This window comes from Semicossyphus pulcher, unplaced genomic scaffold (assembly GCF_022749685.1).
Source record: "Semicossyphus pulcher isolate SPU_LCO1_2020_fin unplaced genomic scaffold, fSemPul1.0.p SCAF_12, whole genome shotgun sequence".
NCBI classification, from domain to species: domain Eukaryota; kingdom Metazoa; phylum Chordata; class Actinopteri; order Labriformes; family Labridae; genus Semicossyphus; species Semicossyphus pulcher.
The window spans coordinates 12084445-12108026 of record NW_027211626.1 but is presented as its reverse complement, the minus strand read 5'-3'; the positions used below and the strand labels follow the sequence as shown (position 1 = coordinate 12108026).

Below are 23582 nucleotides of genomic sequence, written 5' to 3'. Positions count from 1 at the left end.
GCACCACAGATATTACACCAAATGTAATACTCTAACACAGACAGAGGCCATTGTGCATGATGAGTACTTTAACTTTTATTGTTCTGAATGCAGGGCTTGATAGCTGGAGTTAATTTAACTTAATTGTATTACTGCTTTGACCTCTCTAAAGGATAGGTGCTTCTTGTTCCACTGTTAACAGGTCCTCAAATAAACATAACCCGACATTACCTGTTAGATAAAGTTGAATGGGTAAGGGATATTATGAAAGAGGTTAATTTACAAAATAAATACAGAGGCTTTAAGTTTACGTCAGGCTTCCAACGCATGAATTTCATGGAATACAATGTTCGCAAAAGTAACAAAACAAGTATTTTGTAGTTGTGCTGGTATGTTGGAGTTTGGGGAGAGTATTTCATCATGTACCTGAGATTCTCTGAGCTGAACTCGGACTCCAGGAACTTGAGGAACTGCTCTCTCCCCACAGGATCTTTGAGAACTTCATCAATGCCAAAAGCCCACCTCTTTACCCTCTGCTGGCCCGGCTCCTTACTGGAGGGGGAAACACAAAAAAGCAACATACTTTTTTTCACAGATGAAGTAACAAAACTCTCGACAGTACAAACTGTAGAAATATATCCGTATGTTTCCATGTAAAGATCTATACTGCTCTTTCCGTGGAGAGGTGTACCCACCTGGCTTCCAGCTCCCACAGTGTGGTGTCATCTGAGATCCAGGGGTTGGACGGATCTGGAGGCGTGAGGAAGGGGTCGTATTCAACGTACTGCTCTGTGTAGGCCAGCAAACTGTTTCAGCACAAACGACAGAGAGGATGTAAATTATAGAACTGTGACGTGTATCATAATGGACTTATCACATCTTGTGCTGGATGTCTTTCTGTGCGTGCCCTATCTATGATTTGATTATTTCTTAAAGCTTAATTGACAAAAAGGGAGAAAAGAAAATGCATTATGTTTTTGGACACAAGGATAGAGACCTCTGCGCTGAATGCACGTCTCTGTTCAGCGAAGGAAATGAGAAATCAACATTAGTGTGCAATCCAGTATCTGGCATCGTCAGTGCTGACGCTCACTGGAGGCATTGTGTGGGACAAATCACTCCTCAAGGTCAACCGAGCTCTTAATTCCACACCATGTTTGGCCGTTTAACGGCTCAATAAACAGATCGATGGCTAAACTGAATAAAGATACAAAGAACATCACTCACCTCTCCGCCACTTTGGACATTTTCAGTCGATGCCTGTCTAATTGCAATTGCCAAAAGGTGATCTGGAACCAGAAAACGGAACAATCACAATCACAATTTACATGCAAACTGCAGTATATTTTTCTTACTTGACTCACTTGGAGGGTCTTTAAATGCCACATTTTGGAATGATACTCATTTCATTGCACACTAGTGTTGTAACCGAGTCCAAGACAAAGACCAGACATGTGCGTAATCCTTCAATAATATGAGGAGCATGCAAACCATCAGCACTCCTCACATTGATCTGAAGGATCCTACCTCCCTTAAAAACAAAAATAGGATTCCTCTTTAATTGTGGCGTATACAGTATCAGTTTTTTCAATGTATAAGCGCGCCGTGATAGTTTGAAATGTATTGCAGCAGCACACGGCTTATATTTGCCGTCTGTGCTCCGACCTCATCGCTCCTCGCAGATTTATTTTACATGCAGAAATTTGAGGAGTGATGCGATAATATCTTAAACTCCATGAGCCGGAGCCTGCAGGTAGGATGCTGGGCTGATGGTGGGGCTGAAAGTAAGAGCGCATTACTGGTGCAGGGCAGGTGTGAGCAGAGGGAGAGACTGGATATGTTGCAGCTTAAATACGGCGGCAAACTGGGAGGAAGTGTTTGTCAGGTGATTGTGGAGAATGATGCATGTCAAGTGTGGAATCAGTGCAGCTCGAGTTTCCTGCCTGAACTAGCTCGCAGGTGTCTTGAAATAATATCTTGAAATATATGATGGACAGATAGGTAAAGGTCAAATTAAACACACTCTTACATGGTCAAAAACATTTCCATGTAATTCTTTTGTGTTAAGGGACTACATTTCCCAGCAGCTCCAGTGTTGTATACTAAAATCTATTTCTGTATATATTTTCTATTGTCATTCATTTTATTTTTCTTTCAGTTTGCGTGTTTGTTACATTTTTTTGTACTTTAACTATTTAACATAAATCTTTGACCTTTGACCTTTTTCTTATACCTTTGGGTTGTTGGGTTGTACTAGATGTGCAGTTATATTATTGTATAAATGTTGGTTATGTTGAAATTCCGCTAACCAAAGTAAAAAAAAATCCTATCTTTAGTAGAACAGCGCCACCTGGGGGTCTAACCTGTTCCTGCAGTTCTTCTTCTGTAGGCTGCTTGGCCTCGGGGGCGGGGGTGTGGGTCGGGCTGTGGGTGCGGATATCGTTCTGCAGCCCATACACAGACTGAGACAAGAGAAATACAAAGAAATAAAACAGAGCGATCAATAGCAGAAGCATTACGACTGCTGACAAGCAGCGAGAAGCAATAAAACCTGTCTGTTCATGTCTGTGTTACAGAGCCGTGACCTCTGACCTTTAGAGGAAGGCGTAATAGAGGGTGGGTGTTTGTACCTTTCTGGTTTTGTGTGGGTTTTTCATTCTGGAGGACTTCTTTATGTCGACTTCTGTTGTATTCACGCATCCCGGCTGTGGGAAGAAACAGGAGAATCATGAGTTAATTTAGCTTAAATGAAATTTGCAGGTCTTAACCTGTTTATGCTTTGCCCTGCAGAAACAGTGCAGGTGCCATTTCACCGCCGTTGTATGAGCTCCAGTTAATCAAATCCAATATGCTCGGAAGGGGTGTGAAGTGATTCCGAGAAGTCTCCAGGACAATGTGTCAGATGCCGGTTAATTAAACATGGAATGTGCCAATTTTAGCAAAACAAGCTAACCAGCGGGGAATCAGCCTTAGTGTGCAAATTCTGTCTGATTGAACAAGTGGTCTAATCTGGGTCTCTTCCAGGAGAACAAAGCTAAGTAGCTTGACGGCGTCACTGTGAAATTTGAATTAATATTGATTATGTTGCTCCAAGGACGCATAAATTGAACTTATTTTCCAATTAAGCATGGAGCAGGGGCTTTCAGAGAATTGTGGCAGAGGAGACCCTTTAACCTCAGGGGGAAACTAAATGCTAATGCTAAGCAAGTGTGTATGAACAAGGTAAAGAGCAGCGGTGAAGCTGATGTGTTGTGACAGTTATTGACGTGGCATTTCTTGTGTGTGGCAGAGGAATACACAACGGGGGAATATCAGAGTGTTTACTTCTTTACACCATTCAAACGTCACAGGAATCATGAATGTTTACGTATCATCTATGACGTGTTTGCATGAGCTAATTCTGTGTCGACTGCATCTACAGTCTGATGTCTGTCGCCTGCGTGTGCTTCGTGTGAACTTATATTTTCAGTCTTATTCACTTTTGCGATGACAATTAAGATGTTGTCGATAGTGGCGGCAATGATATCAGCGACAGCAAAGGTGAAGAGGAAGACAACATCAGCAATTTCACTCACCACTGGTCTGTGCACGTCCCAGAATGCTCTTTCCTGACTGTCGAGGATTTTCCTCTCGATTTTGTCTCTTTTCTTGTCAACTCTGAGAGAGATCAAAATGAAGTTCAGAACTAGTTTTGCAGAACATGCAGCTGCTGATTCCAACATATGATCCATTTATTCCATCACAGGTTTGATGTACAGTTTCTGTTTGAAGTTAGGGTTAGGGTTGGCTATAGTCCCAGTCTCTGGGGACAACGGTGAACATGTCGGGCGTGTCCTGTTTAGCCAGCGAGTAGCGACGTCAAGACTTCCTTTTCCACATGCTTTATTGTTTTCAGTCCAGTTAGCAACTTTAACGTTATCTTGGAAAACAACGCTGGTTTCTTTCCATTATAGCGGATTAATGTCCCCCGGAGGTCGGATTGATCATTTCTGATGCATTCGAGGAAGTCAGGAAATCTAAATGCTGAACGGCTTTCGTGACACAGCGTCAAGGGAATTTATCTCAAGTTGAATTTTTGATCTAGAACGGATTGTTAGCTGTTAGCATGCAGACGTCTGTTAATAGAGATTAATAAGAAGCTAAATCGTCGTCAGATAGCCGCTGACGGGAGCCGGGATGTCCACATGGACTGTTTTTCCTGCATTAGCCGCAGCCTGCTGATACGTGATTGGTCAATATAACTCGGACCACAAACAGAAACCAGAAACTTTCCCGTACTAAAAATCCACACCTCTGCCTACAGGTTCTACATTTCTATGTAGAATCTGTAACAAGAGATTAGGGTTAAGGGTAATTAACCGCTAAGTTTAATCATGTCATGATGAGGGTGTAAAAGGATTCACTCATCATGTCTGAATGTGTGTGTGGTTCTTACTTTGCTTGTGCTTCTGCTTGCATAAAAATGAACTCCCACTTCCTAGCGAAAGCTCGCTGTAGCCTCGCTAAGCTCTCCTGCGAGTAAAACCAAAACAAATCAAGAGGTTAAAAAAGCTTTTTAGGGATTTGGGATGATTGTTTTTGTACTGCACATAATGGATACCTTCTTTAACTAACCCGGTGAGTCATTTCAAGTAACAAATGATGCAGTGTCAAACAACAAATGTTCTCACTTTCAGTTTGAGGCGAGAGATAAAGCCTGAGAGCGGCAGGAACAGAACAGATACGCGAACGAGAGCTGCGCTGACACTAAAAGACCTCTTTACTTACCGCTTCGTAGTCTGCCAGCTCCAGACGTGCTTTATTTTGCATTGTTCTTTTGCAGAGGTAAACAGCTTAAAGAGAGAGAGAAAGAGACAGATTGGTAATAATGGGAGAATAGGGTCTCAGCTCGGTTTTAACAGCCTTAAGTGGCCCTGCCTTTACTCATTTAATCCTCTCAACTGCACATTTAAAGCGGCCTGCGCATCACAAAGGTCATTGACTGTGCATGGTGTCTGAGCGTCTGTTACAGTGTGTGTTTCTGTGTGTGTGTGTGTGCCTGACTTTTGATGCCTTCCTCCACCATAATCCTCCCTTTATCCCTTTGTGAACTGACCATTATGCGGAGGCTTCATTATGCCATTAGACTGTTTTCATTACGGGGCATCTTTCACGTGAATCAGTTGCTACATCTCAGACGCTCTAACTTCCTCTCTAACGCTGGCAAGATTATTCCCACAGCGAGCATTAGCCCCTTTTTCTCTCCTACAACTCACACAACAAATGAAAGACCTGCAAGGCTGCGGCTATTCAGGCAGACCGTTTTTAGCATTATGAAATGTTTATCTCCTCCCGGCTCGCTGTAAAAGATAAACAGATCCCTGCCTCGGTATTAAAACGGTCAGACAAATATGCACAAGAGGTGCACGCGCACACATCCCTGGTTTCCCTCACTGACATCAGTCAGCAGAGGTGGCAAAACTACACACGTTTAACTCAAGTACAGGTACAGATTTGTGTAATGAAAAAGACCCAGGTAAGAGTAGAAGTGTTTATTTAATGTATACTGAAGTAAAAGTGAAGAAGTATCATATTTGGGAGACTATTTATCTGAAGTCATTCTTAATTCAAATTAAATCTTAATAAATGAACATTAACTTTGCTCCAATGTGCGGATCAGTTGGATGGGGTAAGTCTGTCTGAACATGTCAGTTTGTTCACTTTCATCAATGTAGCTAAAAGTTCTCCCTGTTGGTCACCGACATCACATTCCCTCTCATGTCTCGTTGCATCTTTTACAATCTCAGGACCCCACAGCTGTCGTCTGACGATATGGCCTCTGGGAGTGACGGCCAACTTTTCAGGGCCTCCGGTGTAACCAGAAGTTAGCAACAAAGGAAATCCGGCTATAGCTTCCTTTTCCGTGCGCTGCATAGTTTACAGTGTGACTAGCTACTTGAGAAGAGAGAATTTAGTTGGAGTTGAGATACAGCATCTAAGAACGAATTGTTAGCTAAACTGCAAATGTAACACCCGACCTATGTAGCTGTATAATATTAATAGATGGTGCAGTAGTACTATGGGCGGGGCTCTTGGCTCGATTTAAAATACAATGGCGCTCGATGCCTAGCAGCTTACGGCTAAGCACCACACCTCTGCGCGACAATGTACATGGATTGGCTGTCATTTTAGAGCCTCCCAATCAGATGAAAGAAAACAAAAGATTGACAGTTTATACTTCTTATGAAGTTAGGCTGTAAGGCTGATTACACATGTGGGCTCATGTACATCAAAAACAAACTATGCTCATTTGCATGAACTTTAACCTTTGCACTTTTGAACTGCACTAAAAGTCTTATATTTTAAGCTTTTAAACACACATATACTGAATACATTTGAACAATATTGAAACATTTTTAACTGATTTAACATGTTTTTTTAATTATTTATATCTTTATGTCTAAATGAATTTTAGCGAGGGCTACACAAATATCTGTTTATACAGAGTCATAAAAAGCTAACTCCTTCCACCTCTTCCACACAGACTGTTTTCCTGCGTACAGCCAAAGCACGCCAAGACGCTACATCTTTTACTTTGTTTTCATTAAACTACATGTGTCAATCATCTTTTCTTTGTGTTAGTGCCCGATCTATTTTAGTGTAAAGGAAGTTTAAAGGTGTCTGAGAATACTCCAGGACAGCTCAGACACTTAAAACTCCACTGAAGTACAGTAACACAGTGTTTGCTTGTACTTGAACACATCCCCTCCTCTGTCAGTCAGAAGGAATGACTGCAAAGGAGCAAATGGACATTGAAAATGTAAATATCTAAAGAAGATAGAAGTCACATTGTTATTGCATGCACACTGCACTTAACTCCGGGTAGGATCTGAAACAAAATGGTATTGAATGTTTGTATTGATCACTCAGACGCTGCAGTTTCATCTTTTGTGTTTCATCTTCTTAGACTTTTGTAGCATCGGCAGCAATAACGTATCGACCGGACAAATATATTAAACACATTACACAAACAGTCTGTCCTATTAGACTCTTCACAGCACACTGAACAACGCACAAAGTGGCACCGGGAGTTAATAAGAGAACAGCTCTCTCACCATAGTCTGTGTTTTCTGGTTCCCAGCAGTTTGATGGCCAGAAATATGGAGTCTGGGGAGGGGGGGGGAAACAGGTCATTAAGAAACAAAAGCTACAAGAACCTAACATCTTTGACAGCTTAAAATCTGATTGTTTTTGAGTTTAAAGTTTGGTTTGTCGTGCGAGGTGGCCGCGCAGTCCGGGCCCCGCATCTGTCACAACACATTTTGTTGTGTAATGGTGCTCAGCAGGAAGTCTAAAGCACATAAGCTCCTTTCAGCGAGCGGGAGAGCAGACAGCAGAATGAATCTTGACCCTCCTCGGGCACCGTTGTATGGACCGACTTCAAATGAAAAGCGATTACACGTAAAGAGCGAGGTGAAGCCTGCTACTAACACAAACAGCCTCAGACATTGATTTAGGCGGGTTATTGTGGGCAGCACACCGAGGGGAGCTCTGAGTAATCACTAAAACTGTCAATCCCAGTATTGACATTCAGAGCAGTGTGTGTTTTTTCTCTCTTTTTCATAAAGCTGTAAACATAATGGACCACAGCAACTCTTTATCACTGCTTTTATAACAACTTCTTTTCTGGCCCGTCACCTCAAAAAAGCTTTCAGTTCTCATGAATGCTGCTCTTACTGTTACAAATTTTATGATAAAAATGACAAAGAATACAGTCTACAATAAAACTTCACACTTTTGGGTTTTATTGGACTTTGTGCAATTAATTAAAGCGCTAAACCCCCAGAGGTTGTGGTTTAAAGTGATTCTACAGCAGCTAAGGGGTTGTTAGGGACGATCCTTAAGCACTAATTAGAATCAGAGCGTTGCTGTTACTGTACTTACCTGAAACCTATAGAAAGTGCCGTCATCTTTAAGAGTGAGGACGTGGTCTGAGATGGGGAAGAAGTAACCGTGTGCAGCCATCAGAGTTCCTAAGTGAAGAGCCTCCACTGGAAGAAGACAAAGACACATTGAATTTACAACTTGATTGTGTGCTCCTGATCTTCTGTCAGTTTTATAGACAGTACGCCAGCATGTGCATATATATATAAAACGTTCACACATGTATCAGCGGTGTGTTAGGAGAGTGTTAAATGCTCAGATAGATTCACAAGTTACATTTCAACATCCTTGCAGTCATTATTTTCCAAATAAGAGCTCTGGAGGAAACCCTTCCTCTTTCAGGAATCTGTTCAAAAATAATTCCAAAGCCACCACATGTAATAGGGACTGCAAAGATTATAGATCTTTTAATTGTAATTTGGAACTCTGTTAATAGGTTGTTATCGATTTCATTACTAAAAAATGTGAAATTTACATCTTTGAAGAAAATCATTTATAAGCACTGATTATATTTCTTTATATTCTGTAATAAAAACATTGTTTTGATACACAATACAAACACAAACTTTTTTTTAAGGCATTTGTGTCACTTTATGCCACTTTTGAGGGCCATGAGTTTTTTACACTGGCAGCACCCACGACCTCAATTTCACCAGAGCGCTTCTCACGGCGCCTTCTGTTGCTAAGTGACGAAAGTTACGAAAATGTTTGGCAATTGTACCCTTGAAAATAATGAAAGGATTAGTTTCTCCTCAGCCATTGTTGTTGACAAAGTTCATATTGGAAGTCCCGCTCGCTCTTCATGTCACGTGGTCGGTGAGGGAGAAGTGACATTGACGGGTGCAGCAGTGTCCCAAAAGTTGAACTATTCTCAACTGAGAGCGCTGTGAGCACAGCCACAAAAAAACAGCGGATGACAGCTGAGTGCATTGGTTTTGTTTCAAAAGTAGGCGCTGCCAGCGCCCCCCAAAAAATGCTGTTAGTGGACACAGGCCCTAATTTGGCATTTTCAGGATTAAAGGTACATTTTAACAAAGTATGCTTAAATATTATCTGGTGGAGTAGATTATGTAGAAAAAATTAGGGTAAGTAATTTTAGCTTAGCTTAGCACAAAGAAAGATGTCTGTGAAGGTTTTCTGTCATTCAGGTCATGGTACTTCAAAGTTTAATCCAAATGTCAACTGATCTTGGTTAAAGTTTTTGAAGAGGTTTCACCTCTCATCCGAAAGGCCTCTTCAGTTCTAAACTGACTGGTGGGCGGAGCTAGAAATACAAGCCTTGCCTTGCATAGTAGGATAATAAATAATGAAGTCAATATCCATGTTCATACAAATGATGAGGGGCGAAACGTCTTGAAGAACTTCACTCAACTCTAGTTACCTTTCAGATTAAACTTTAAACCACAAAGAACGCTAGCACGGGAAAACAGCCTTGCTGCTATACTAACTAAGCTAACCACTTTCCAACTATAGGACAGACATGTACGTGACCTTGGAAAAGACACTTGTGTCAAACTTTAACTTTTCAGATCAGAGGGATAAGACCTTCCTTAATCTTAATTCTAGTTTATCCTCCTATAAACACTCTTTATTCAGTCTATGAGGCATTAAAGATAAATCGGCTTCGGGGTGTCACTTTTTCATTAAAAGAAGATTCTCTGATTATCCTGCAATCAATAGTTCCACATCACAGATCCTGAGCCAGCATGCTGCTTCTTTTTTTTTGTCCCACCAGCTAATTAACTTTATTCACCTTTAATCCCCCTGGTATAAATTCATCCTTGACAGAACGGCCTTAATGAACACCGGGAGCTGCTGCTCTAATAGACCCTGACACTGCTTTGACAGAAGGAGAGGCAGGTTTCAGTCCCAACCAAACAGCACAGCCGGGGGTCTCGCTGATTAGCCCACCTTCATCCACGGAGGCGGAACTCATCAGTCAAATCACCTGGTGTTGTGCTTGGTTGGAGGGAAAACCTGCTTCCTTCTGGCACTCTGCGGCACACGGTTCACTGTCCTTGATTTAAAAGCATCAGATAATGAAAACATGCAATCATCATCATCAACTGTGTGTCTCATCTGCCACCAGCGGCTCCCCGCTGCTCTGCCTGTAACCCCTTCATGGTGCTAACGCCTATCACTCATGCTTAGCCTCATATTAGGACACTTCTTTGCTAGTATTTATCTTTTTTGTCATTCTAAACAAGATTTTAAACATTTTACTTACATATTTTTGTTTATTACTGTCATTTAATTTGATCATTTATCACGTATTTAGTCAAAATCCCAGAGGATGCTAGCCCTAACTGTGATCCTAGCATGCTAAAACACTAGCAAATACAAAAGTTGAAAAGCTTGACATGTTTTTTGTTTTGTTTTTTTAATTTATATTTTATTGACATTTTGCATCAAACATCTCCATTGTATATATTTGACATTGAGTGTACTCATCCTCCCTATATTCTCATCATGAGTCTCAAAACCATTGTTCCAGAGGTACACATACCGACAAAAAGACATAACATACAAAACTAATATAAAAGTATGTACAGTTAGGGAGTAATCATTTCTTTACAATATAACTAATAAGCAGTGAAAATAAAATCAGGCTTATGGGAAGTTACAAAATTAACCCATCTTTTCCAGTGTGCAGTGAATTGCTCTAAGTTTTGATTAATAAAAGCCGTAGTCCTTTCCATACTGTAAATGTTCATTGTAATGTCCATCCATCCGTTTAGAGTTGGGCTCTCCTGTGACAACCATTTCTTAGTTAATGTCTTTTTAGCTGCAACCAGCAAAATGTTCATTAAATATTTGTCTCCTTTTGACCAATTCTGAGGTATAATCCCAAAATATAACATCTTTATCAAAGCTTGACATGTTTAACCTCATATTAGGACACTTCTTCGATAATATTTCAAATTTTAAACAGGATTTTAAACATTTTTCATTCATACAATCGTGCTGTTGTTGATTCCTATCATTTAATTTGATCATTTAGTACATATTTAGTTTAAATCTCAGGGGACTCTAGCCCTATACTGTGATCTTAACACGCTAACAAGCTAACAAATACAAAGGTTGAAATGCTTGACATGGTTTAAATAGGCAGAGTAATGAACGCTACAATTGGAGATTACTGGTTGCATGCATAAGATATGCTCTCTGACACACACACACACACACATTTGTGCGTTCATATCCGGGTGTGTATGTGAGATAAATATAGATTAGCTTTTCTTTTACCACCGCGGCGACTGTCACAGCCTGGAGAGGTCACGATGCTTATGTGTGTGCACGCGCGTGCATGTGTGTGACTTCATTAATAAATGATGACTCATAAGTTATTTAGACCTGTTTACTTATAAACACACCCCTTCCTCCTTATCCTCTGTGCTATTTCTGGCAGCAGTACTGTCCCATGTGTGCATATATAACGTACTGTACGTTATATTTTCTGTGTTATTAAATCACAGGCAGTCATTTCTCTCCATGAAATGCAGAGGAATTCAAGGAGACAGACTTTTACAAGCATGAAATCCAGTCATCCATCCACCTTTTGACTTATTATTCATTCTCACTTTTCATTTTGTGGATTGTTATCTCAGCAGGGATGAAAGCCAGATCAAAGTGAAGTATGAAAAGTGACATCTAGGACAGTGCAGTTGGAGTTTGCTGTCTCCCGTATTTCAAACACAGGGCTGAGTGTCTGTCTGTGTGATGCTTTTCTCAGCCTCTCTGCTGCTGTTGAAGTGAAGCTGGGAGGGGGGGGGCGCTCTGATGCTGTTTTAAGGACGGATGTTGAATGTCATCTCTGAACACAGTTACTGATTGAACAGTTTCTCTAAATCCCCCCAAATAATCCTTCTGTCACTGCGTTGCGCGCATATTTCGAATTTAGGGAATCATCCAGCTCAAGTTTAAATTTGATAAAGCTAAAGTGTAAAGAAAGTGTACAGTATGATGGATAAAGAAGATGGATATTACAATTCAGGATGAGATGGGATGAATAAAAGATGAACAAAGGCCGTGTTGTTGTTGCAGGAGTGTATTAAAGATCAGCTCCTATTAGCGAGGGAGCTACTCGTTTCCCTTTAACATATCGCGGGCTTTTCTATAAGCTTTAGAGACGACTAAACCTTGGACTGGAATAAGTCAAGTTGTGAAGAAAGGCCAGCCTCGGAGTCTGGGGGGAGAACACCCTTTGATTTCATCATATCACCAGCTCGGTGCCAAAAACCCAGCAGATTGGAGCCCTGCCAGGCGGAGTGTGAGAGAGTTCTTCCAGCTGAGCTTCATGTGAAGACAGAAGGGCAGCGATTCTGTTTTTGTACTTCTATTTTGATTCCTATATTTTTCTCTATACAGTATGCATAGTTTAGAGAAGCTGAGGTGAAGAAGGGGCATTTTTTCCCCTATTAAAATTAGAATGATTTAAAATGTAAGACATACTAAGCTTGAAAAAAATCCAATTTGTTAATTTTATTGACTCACTCAATGTTTCCACTCTATACAATTTTTTTCTGGTATTTAAACCAGCAAATTTATCCATGCATTATCTGTAACGCTTATCCTGCTCAGGGCCACAGGGCAATTGGGGCGTATCCCAGCTGTCATTGGACGAGAGGCGGGGTACACCCTGGACTGATCGCTGACACATGGAGACAGACAACATTTCACGCTCACAGTCACACCTACAGGCAGTTTTAAGAGTCACTAATAAAGCGAGCATGTCTTTGGTGTTTTGGAGGCAACATCGCTAACCACTCCTCCAGCGTGCAGCAAATTCAAATAGTGTTTCAAGTCCAAAGAGGTCAATGTATCCAATATCCATATAAAAAGTAAAGATTCAAGTAAAAGTTTATCAGAAAATTCTTTTATCTTGGTTTGTCCCCATTCATCATCTCACAACCTCTCAGATTTATCATGTGACCTTGGGGCCTGACCCCAAGATTGGGATCCACTGGACTGGACAACTGAAAATGTATATTTGAATTAAAAACAAGATACTTGTGCCCTACTGATAAGGATGAGCGCTCTGTTGAGAAACCCTTATCCCAATAGTTATAACTAACCTACCACATGACCCTTACACCGCAACCCAAGCAGCATTGCCACCTTCAACAGGCTCCGTTCATGCTAGCTCCAGGTATTGACAACGCTGATACTACCTACCACATGACACCTAATGGCCCACAAATTTGTAGTCAGATGGGCAGCGAGAGCCAGCACATCAAAAGGGTTATCAAGTGGGCACCTCCCTTCTCCGGTGTTTCGTCAAGTTAGGCCCACGACACCTCGGGGAGGCTCAACAGTTAGCTCTGGTGCCTCAAAACTGCCTCCCTCCATACTAGCTCTCACCGCCCATCACACCCACACACAGAACTTCGGCTATCAAAAGTATATAAGTTATATAAAGTAGCTAAAACCAGCATTGTCAACCTGCTATAACAGTAACAGTACTTGTTCCAACACTGCGTTCAAAGGAGGATATAGTAGACTTATACAAAACCACAGAACTGCACCTTTAAGGAGACTAGTGAGAGAACACGCGCACTATTTCATAAATCCATCTTTTTTTTTTTTTAAAGAACTTTCAAGCTTTTATACATTTGTATTCCAGGGCAGCGGCGTGCGGAGGGGTGATCTCAAGAGACTGAAAAAGATCATCTAAGTGCTCGGCTCACAGAGTGCCTCTCGAGTCTGATGAGGAGGAGGTTTGAAGAAGGTTGGAGGAGAAGACCATCAGCTCCGTAATACAGAGCAGCATGCAGCCTCTCCACGCGGCTCTGATGAGCCACATGTTCTCCTCGGTGATCACTTTACTGTTCCCGCATGGTCCACTGATCAGATTAGCTGCTCTTCCATATGCAATTTACACCTTAATAACACGCACAGACACACACTCACAGACTGACTGATTGTCTTTTTGTCCTGATGCGGTCCATGTGGTGTTCAATGTTGCTGTTCGACCGCTCAAATTCCCCCACAGGGATTGACATTACCATTTACTTAACCTCCTTTTGTCTAGGTGTGCTTGTACTGTATATTTGCATGTATGTACGTATGAGTGTGCATATATGTTCCCCACCTCCCTGTCTCATGAACACACTCACACAGCTTACGTTTACATTTGGCAGACTTATCTTGAAGCATGTATTGCTGTTATTGGTTTCATTTGCACAAAAGAGGCTTTTATTTTGTAATGCGCAATAATTAACCCATAAAAAAACTGTTTTGTATTATATTATATTTTGATCATTAGCCCTACATCTTTTTGACAGACTGGATGCACATTTAAGCTCATTATTGTATCATAAAATCAATTTTAGCAGTAAGATGGTCTTATTGATTTTCAGGAAGGTCAAATGTCAAGAGAGCTGGAAAGTGGGTTTTTACAATCCTGCTGGCATCGTGATGAGCAACTGTGTGTGTGAAGCAGTCTATAGTCCATTCACCTTATTTTAAGGCTGTTTTTGCTCAGTTTTTACTCCCTACACGGTTAATCTGCAGTAAGTTGGGTTAAAATGAAAGGAAAATAAATAATAAGAAAAGGCTTATTCATGCATTTAGCCATTTCTGTTGTTTTTCTTTTTCATTCATGGCTTTTTCTAAGGAATGGATATATTTCTGAATTTTCCCTCCAAAATTCCCATCATGCTTTGGGTGATGTAACCAGGAAGTAAAAAGCTAGCTTGTTTGTATGGACTGTTTGCTGCATGTAGCCCAACTTTAACATTTTGGTGCATCTGCACCGTGTAAAGTCATGCTGCATTAGCAGCTAGCACTTCCTGTTTGCTCTCCAACCACGGATTAACAGACAACAATCAACTGGATTACTTGTGAAACTGCAGCAGCTATTGGATCATTACAGCACACAGTCTTGTTTTGTATGATGTATAAGTGGATGTAATGGATGTTGGATAAATAATGGATGAGAGATCATATCACTAAAAGGTAAGTCAAGCTAGTTCCAGTTTGAAGTGATAAAAAAGTGTTAGAAACAATCTAACTTTTAAAACAAAAACAGATCCTGGGTCAGTTTTAAGATTCTGATTTGTAAGAGAAACAGATTATAAATACAGTGTTTCCAACAGACAGTTAATGTTAATGTTGTAGCTCTTGTCAACCTGTTGCACCCCATTAACTTGTATCCTCTCACTCTTACCAATCCCTTAAAGAGCTGTCTGGCCTGCACACTAATGTCTGCTAATGAATGAAGTCTGGGCCACCTTACATGAGGTTAGCAGGTAATTTCACTTCCTATCATGCTGGACATAAATTGGCTGTTATAAAATAGATGGTTTAATGAAAGTATTGCAGCAGAGAGTTACACATGCAAAACCTGCTGCTAAACTATGCAGAAGAGATCTGAAACCTTTGAGAAGAACTTTGAAGCAGGACTTTGTGTTGTGCTAATAGGATCCAGTATAAATTGAAAATAGGATTGGGGATTTCAGAGATTGCAAAATCGGACGATAATGAGTTCATCTGGAGTGCGTCTGTAAATTATCTGTGGCATCCGTTTAGCCAAAAAACTCAAACTTTGATATAAGCTCATCTGCCTTTACATAATAAATGCTGCTGTCGTGCTGTGAGCCAAATTAATTGCATTTCACTTTTGCTGTGTTCGTCAGCCCCGCCAGGAGTTGCTCTGCGCTCAAGTCACTTAGTTTTCCTCACACACTCTTTTTACCACCGCAGGGCGATTGACAGCACAGTTTGTGCCTGTTTGCAGTTTTTTAAAAGTGAACAAATTAAAGATAAATGGCCCTGAAGGACAAAGAACATCTGCCTGTTGACACATGTTGTCAGACTCCTCGCTGGTATCAAATCGCAGTTTTGACAATTTTGATGGAGAGTGCTGCTTCAGATGATAACTTTCAAAATTGCTGGCGACATAAAAATGTAACAATATAAATGTAAATGTGCTCGAGGGAACGACATATGTGCTATTTCCTGTTCTCAGTCAGCATGACAAAATGAAGCTGTAGCATAAGTTCAGCCGGGGACTATATTGTTCGTATCTCATACCATCCTGCTCACACACTCTTATTTTCCTGCACTCTTCAGCTGTTCTCATCACCTGGTCACATCTGTCCGATAGTACTGCACACTCGCAATGTTAGCCAATCATATTGTACTAACCCTCCAGTTCATTCATTCCGTCCTTATGCATCAGTGTTAATTTTTGCAGCATTTTAGATTTAGTATTAGTGTTAGTCTTCAATTCAATTAGCCTAATACTGGTTCAATCTGCTGTAAAGCGCCGTCCTTTCATTCATTATTCCCTTACGATGTTCTCCACAGAGAATATAGATCCTCAGCTGAGGTTATATGTGTTTACTGTATGGAAACTTCTGGAACGTAACGTTACACATGTAAAGCCACAGAACGCACTTGTGCAGTTACAGTAACACGCACTGCCCCTTCCTCTTTCTCCTTATTTGCAGCAGCAGTGTTGGTTTTTACAGTAAAAATATTCATCATCGCTTCTTATTTAAACAGTCTGACTGAAGCAGACAGCCCATGATTGCTCCTTTTTGTCCTTTTGGGGCCTAACATGTCCCTTTTTCTGTGAGCGCGCACAGAGTCTGAAGCAGACAGCCTGGGTTAATAGAGAACATTCATAACCGCCTCCGTCATACCCGTTATCTCTAACTGGTGCTTGGGGCTTTGTCGAGCCAGCTTACTTAAATAAAGTCTCCGTTTTGTGTTGACGCTGTCATGTTGCAGTCAAGCTGCCGCTTTGAAACAACATCACCTGTATGGTTCGATTGGATTCAGTGGGGATTTGCACACGACCCTCAACCAATTCAACCAGTTACAGGAATGAATTGCTTGTATTTTGTCAGACAGATTAGACACTTTTAGTCCCGTCTCATTTTAGCTCGTCAACGTCTCGTCTTCATCATGGAAATAAGGTTGTTGACGAACTTTTATTGTCATTATTTTCAGTAACGAAATTAACACTGTTGCGCGACCCTCAACCTCCCAATCACGGTCTTTATCATCAGCTTCATCATCTCATCAGCCTTAGGCCATGTCCACGCGTACACGGGTATTTTTCAAAACGTAGCTTTTCCGTCCACACACAAACACCGTTTCAGGTCACTGAAAATTAATCTTTTGTAAAACTGCGGCAGGGTGAAGACTTTTAGACACTCCGTTTCTGCGGAGACGTGTAGACGGGGTAAATGGAGTTTTTGCCTCGTGACATCAGGCTGTGCGCCGCTATCTTCATGGTGACAGAGGCAACATTCCTTGCAAAATTACGGCTGTGACAAAAACAGTGATGCGTAACAGGACTTCTTACATGTTTACACATATATGTACAGTTACTCGTCCACTTTATTGAGGAACAAAGGTGTCAGGTAGATTTTTTTCAGACCTTTGATCGGCCGCGACTCTTCTTCTTTGCATGACCGGGTTATATCGCCGCCTGTTGGTGTGGCATTCTCATGACAGTTTCTGTTGTGTTTTTGGCGTTTTTGTTTGGACGGGGATTTTTAATAACTGTGGACGGGATTTCTTTATGAAACGAAGGAGGCAAAAATTGAATTTTCAGTAATACCCGTGTACTTGTAGACGTGGCCTTAAATGACATCATCAGCCAACTCCTCCGCCACCAGTCTGGGCTCCTTGGGGGGATATATCTTGCTGCTGCTCAGGGCTGACACCCTTCGAGCCCCATATGTCCCAGTAGAGTCCAAGCGCCAAATACGTCTGACCATGATTCATTATCACATCATCATGGCAACATAAATGTTCTTCCTTACTTCATTTACTTGTCTCTCCCGATTGAAATAAGCATTTAGGCCCAGTTCAGCACATTAAGCAGAAGCTTTTTTTTGCAGCTGATTTTGTATGTTTTTCCCGCCCTTTTTGTTTTTGCATACTAGAGGCTTTGAGACATAGAAACATTCATCACAGTGATGTTTAAGGGTAGAGGAAAAGGATAATCTCATGGGCAAATGTAAATGTCTGAAACGAAAGCATAAGAAGTCTGTCTACTCTGGAAAGTTAAACTGAGTTTTACCATGATCTAACTGCTTTCTAGTGCAATCAAAATCACACAAATACACATAAATATCATACAAAGTCAACACAACCCCCGCACACACACACACACACACATGTGGATGCATAAAAAGCTTATTGATATAAACCTGCACGACTGACAAACCCAGGCAGATCCTTGCATACAAATTAAACTGTACACAAAGGAATTTTGAGCTGATGAGTCAGCTAAGTATCACAACTATGAACACGCTGTACAATCCCGAGGCACACAATAGAGCAGACAAACACTGGAATGCACACCCACACACATAAACAATGCAAACTCCAGGTAAACACACAACAACAGTGCACAAATCCCAGAAGAGATCCTCGTTGTTGGCTACATTTCTGTATCATAGTGCGAGCAGCAACCAGTTTGAACTTCTCATATTCATCACAATTCAACCTGCCAACTTTAGAGTCGTTTAATGTGCAATGAGGCGCTCAACTAATGATCTGATTTATCCCTTTAGACATTCTACTTGTACTTTCATCACACTACATAAAACAAGAACAATTAGAACTGAGCGATGGAAGAATGTGAAGAAGAGTTGCAGTGTCTGCTGCGGCTCAACTGTGGACTTTTACATACAGGAAGCTCAGAGTACACAAAGGTTACAAAAAGAAGGTGTTCTTTCTAAGTGCAGACTAATGACTGTTCAAAAAGTGGTACTATAATAATTCCATTGCTTGTGTTGTATTGACTCTTAGATTAATTGTAAAATGATATCCTACAATTTAGTCTTTAGATTAACATTGGAATTAATTAAGAAGGGGCTCACGCCATTCTAGTGGAACAGGGGTTGTCAGGTCTGACCATAGACTGTATGAAAGGATTGGACGACATGACAGCTCCCTAACAGTGAAGCCAAAACATTTCGAGCGCCCCCTGCTGACTGGCTGCAGTATAGGTCATAAAGCCCGCCCCCTCCATGTTAACAGATGGGACATGAGTCAAACTATTAAATCAAAATACATGTGAAATAAATGTTTCTCAAACATGGTTTCTGTCATTATAGTTAGTTCTTATCATGCTGATTTACGTCCAAGTGTTCATTTTTCTGACAAGTCTATTTTTAATGATGTTATTTGATGCTGTAAAAAGGATGATTGACAGCTCTGTTGAGAAATCTGGCTCCTGCAGCCGATCTGTTCCAGATTAGCAGAGTAGAGGAGGAACGGTGAGAGGGGACGTAACTAAGACAATCACTACAGTTGAAGTTGAAGCTGAAGTGCGGGATCTTTGCTGGGGGTTTTTTCGGTAAGTTCAGTGTTTGTTGGTTAGCGGAAGTGGCTACAGCGGCTCCACCCGTCGATCTGTACTTTGCAGCTCTGGCTCCAAATGACGTCAACATCGTAAGATGGCAGCGCCCGTCACTGGAGGTATTTTGGCTTCAGTTTCGTACAATGATACCAGATTGAGACGCGTCATCCATCTATATATACAGTCATTGATCCTGCCGCTGTAGGTCCCCCTTTGAGGGATGTAAACGTTGTCATGGAGTCAGTACGTTGAGCTACATTGTTTTAGCATATATTTGTTTTCATCATTAGAGTATGAAAAGTTATCCATTAGCTATGCAGACCGATTGTAACTGGATTACTGTAACCCTTTTTACTTTGCAATTCTGTCACAGCAAAGCTCCGTTGTTATGCTGCCTCTGCCATTTTACATTGGACCAAACAGCACCAGTGTAAAGCCACCCCAGTGTGTGTTGTTACACAGCGTTCCAGCGTTGCGCAAGCAAAGCGTTCATAAACAAAAAAACTTGCTTCACATACACACACATGGCGCTGTTCCGCCCTGCTGGCTCTGCCGTTTCGCTTCTGTTACGGCTCTGTTACTACCTCCGATGACGGCTCAAAGGCAGAACGACTTCCGCCTCTTTGCGTTTTACATAGACAACGAGGCATAACGGAGGCATCATAATCCTGCCTTGAAAAAGCAGTGTAAAAGGGGCTTCAGACTCTGAGGAAAAGTTGAGAAAAATCTGATCAAATTTCCAGGCAACTTCTGGAGTTATAAGAAGCATCTTTTTCTTATTAATGTATTATTTGCAATGAAATCGATGATATCCGTAGAATATGTAAAGAACACTAAATCTAAATGTATGTGTATTGTGTGTCTGTACGATCAGACGCAAATCAGGCCATGGGTTCCAAAGAAGGATGACTCAACGAGCTGTGTCACATCCACTTCTGCAGCTCCAACAGCTGACCTTGTTGTTAAAGGGAACAAATCAGCCGCCAGACTTCAATAACCTACTTCCTGTTTTCTATTTCTATTGAAAACGTCTGCCTTAGATCAGTGCATGCCAGCTCTCTTACCTTGATCTTCAATGTCCAGATTCTTGATCATCCACTGTACAATATCAGAACCTGAGAGGAGAGAGAGCACATAGATATTAATCACTGACACACCTAATATATTCACAGTGTGCTGAAACACCTCTTTGCATATAGATGCAAATGAAAGGGAAAACAATGACACTCTTAACCCAGCCAAACCTCCCCTCATCATCACAGTGCATACAAATTCCTCTCGCCCTTGCACCATGTGGGCGGGTAATAGGCCATCCATTACCAAATTTTCTTTTCTGACACCCTCTCCAAGCTGGAGCCCATTAATATAAATGACCAGAGAGGGACAATGGCATAATGAAGCATCCATTGTGTACAGGAACAATCTGCGTGACTCAGTCACGGCACAGGTATCACTGTTGCAATTGTTTCGCTTAATAAGTCAATGCATCATGTTCTTACTGTCACTAACAAACACTGAGATGTTATGAGGTCAGAGTACAGCCTGAGGAGAGGAGAGGAGAGGAGAGGAGAGGAGGTCAATCCCTATTAAATCCATATATTTAAATTCCCACTAACAGCAGAATGTTTACCGCCTTGTACGGATGGGTTTCGAGAACCTTTTTGGTACCGGTATGTGATTGGTCAGGACCAAAAGTACCGATAAGCTCAAAAAGAAACGGTGCTCCTATCGGTATTTAATGTTAACATTTGGTCTTATTTAAAGATATAATCTCGAAGATTTCAGTTTCGGGCTCTTTGGAGCACCTAGTGGCGAAAAAAATGAATTTCGGGCACATTGGTCCCAAATTAACCAGACATCTTTGGTTGGATCCCTTTGTTATGGTTGTAACTTATCTTTTCTTTGTTCAGCCATAGTTCACTCTTTAATTATTTCTGGCGACTCATGCATGGGAGTCAGGATCGTTGTCGGCGTTTCGTCGCAGTGAATATGGCAAGTTGTAGTGATGAGAAGTTTGAAGTTACCCGGTTCCTGTCGTTCACCAACTGCTGACTCACTCAGATTTGAGCGGGAACAGGAAAGTTGTAGGTGAGAGCCGTTCTTTTTAATTTTAATTTCACTGCCCGCACAAGATCCACTCCCCTTTATGCTGGATTACCACAGGCAATTGCAAAATCATGTCAATGCCACATAGTGACGATGGTGTGCAACATTATTACCCTTCACCAAGATTGTTGTTCTTTTGTAGGCATCTCTGTAGTCATACAGAGTTGTATCATAAATTATTGGCAAATCAATGACGTTGATTAATTGCTCCTATATTATTCTGCTGTTTCCTTTTAAATTTTAAAGCGGAGAATTTTGGCCACTGGAAAAAAGAGAAAAAAAAGAAAGATGAACGGCTCTCGGAAAGGAATGGAGCCATAAGATCCAGCTCCCTTCAAAGAGATGTAATTCCCAACCCTACGTCCAGTAAATGTTACACAATCTTGTAGCTTCTTTACCCTAATAAATAAAAAACTGAAACAACAGATGATGCAATCATTAGAAACTATTTCGAGTAATGTTCTCGTGATAACTTGTTTGTCATTTTTGCCATTTTTCCACAATTGATTTCAAACTTTTTCAAAGGAGGATTCTATTTTGCAATTCATCTCCCCATCGGAGACTGAAACTAAATCATTTCCTCGGAAAAAACATCCCCTGCCCCCCTCGGGCATTTTCACACCCCACCACAACATGTGACTTTGGCACTCTGGCTAAATATACACTGTATTTTCCAGGCTATTATTACAGGCTGTCATGCTGACAGGTGAAGGTGTGCCGAGGAGACGACAGCCACAGAAGGCAGAGAAAAGGTGTGAAATGGAGACATGAGGGAATTCATGCAGTGAGAAAGACAGTCCCTGTGGCCGTCTCTCTGTCCATCACGCCCTCTTTCTGTCTGTCTGTGTTTTGTCTCTCTCCGTTTCTCTTTCACTGGATCTACTTCCTCTTTTAGCGCCCCCATAACCAGATGAGATTTTCCATGGATTAACGTCATTAATACAACCCCATTTTCACACTATCAGAGTTGACCCACTTTCGAAGAGCGAGCTTAAATGAGATGTGTAAGGTAATCCTCTGACAAGGCTGTTCTCGGAATCGATTAATATCATGCCCATAGATTGGGCTGTGCATGTCTGTGGGTGGGTGTACAATTATATGTTATTCATATACTCATAAAATCAAAAGTGGCTGAAAATTACAGGCAAATACAGTTAAAGCACCTGTGTGAGAAGACATTCTTTGGCATAAATACAATAAAAAATACAACTCGGCTCAGCAGGTAGAGAAGGAAAACAAGCCACGCTGAATATGGGATCTAGATTGACCAGCTTTCTCTGCAATACAATCAATTGAAAGCGACTGAAAGTGTTGCTACTGTAACAAACAAAAACACTGCCAAGTGAAGAAATCAATGGACTCTATAAAAGATGTGTTGCGGAGGAAAAGCACACTGCACCAACATGGGTTACATCCCCGACTGTTGTGCTTACAGCTCGGCCAAGTGCTCCACTGAACACAAGTGTCTGTGTTCACAGAGGGGAAGCTGAGGGGGGACTGTGACCTCGCTTACTGCCGTGCATGGGAGTATATTTTGTCCTCTAAGCATGAAGTCTGAATATGAAATGAGATTAGGATGTAGTTTTAAGACGTGTTGATGAGTCAGCACTGTTGTTAGTGGTATGAATGTACTGTATGCAGGGTATAGGAGCAAAGCAGAGCTGCAAGAACAAGCCATCTGTTGTTATTCTATCTTGTTCCTACAGCGAGTATGGCTGTGTGCTAAATGTACTGATGTATAATATCTTAGAAGAAGACAGAACAGACTTGGATCTGAGCTTATGTTGCTCAGGCGGATATAAAATCATTCCTCTTTGCTTTACAAAGGACACGAAAACAAAAGAAGGAAATGTGCATCTGCTGCCCTTTAGACGCCCAAAGCTTTAATCGTTGTTTCGCTTACACATCACTACAGCTTGCTTAAGTTTACTCCTCAAATTCTAATCTGTTTGTGGTCATATGTTGATGCTCACTGCCAGTGTTTGTTTGTTTTTTGTTGTTGTTGTTGTTTTTCAAACCTGTGCCCCATCTTTGCCACCACGTCGACAGAGCCTGGACATGTCAGTGGTTGTGACAGGCACAGCATGAGCCTTAGTTAGCAGTGACCAGTGGTGGTGCTGGCATTGTCGGCGCCCTGAGGCAACATCATGCAAAAAGGAAGGTTGTGCATGATTTGCAGTAACGAGGACTTACAGGGAATTACATCAAGTGTATGGATTAGTAATTTATAGGTAGACTGTCAGGATTT

At 41.3% G+C, this 23582-nt stretch overlaps 1 protein-coding gene across 3 annotated transcripts in view; it reads right to left on the bottom strand.

Moving 5' to 3' along the window:
* rgs7a (regulator of G protein signaling 7a) overlaps window positions 1-23582 on the bottom strand; it is a 61349-nt gene that overhangs the window by 5618 nt on the left and 32149 nt on the right. For all 3 annotated transcript variants that reach the window (XM_069658411.1, XM_069658410.1, XM_069658412.1), the window contains 11 exons: window positions 20293-20343; window positions 7903-8009; window positions 7074-7125; window positions 4747-4811; window positions 4415-4491; window positions 3555-3636; window positions 2610-2684; window positions 2343-2441; window positions 1207-1268; window positions 675-785; window positions 406-531 (listed from right to left, as the gene is read on the bottom strand). In XM_069658411.1, coding sequence (XP_069514512.1) covers window positions 406-531; window positions 675-785; window positions 1207-1268; window positions 2343-2441; window positions 2610-2684; window positions 3555-3636; window positions 4415-4491; window positions 4747-4811; window positions 7074-7125; window positions 7903-8009; window positions 20293-20343 — 907 coding nt within the window. The remainder of the gene's footprint in view (window positions 1-405; window positions 532-674; window positions 786-1206; window positions 1269-2342; window positions 2442-2609; window positions 2685-3554; window positions 3637-4414; window positions 4492-4746; window positions 4812-7073; window positions 7126-7902; window positions 8010-20292; window positions 20344-23582) is intronic.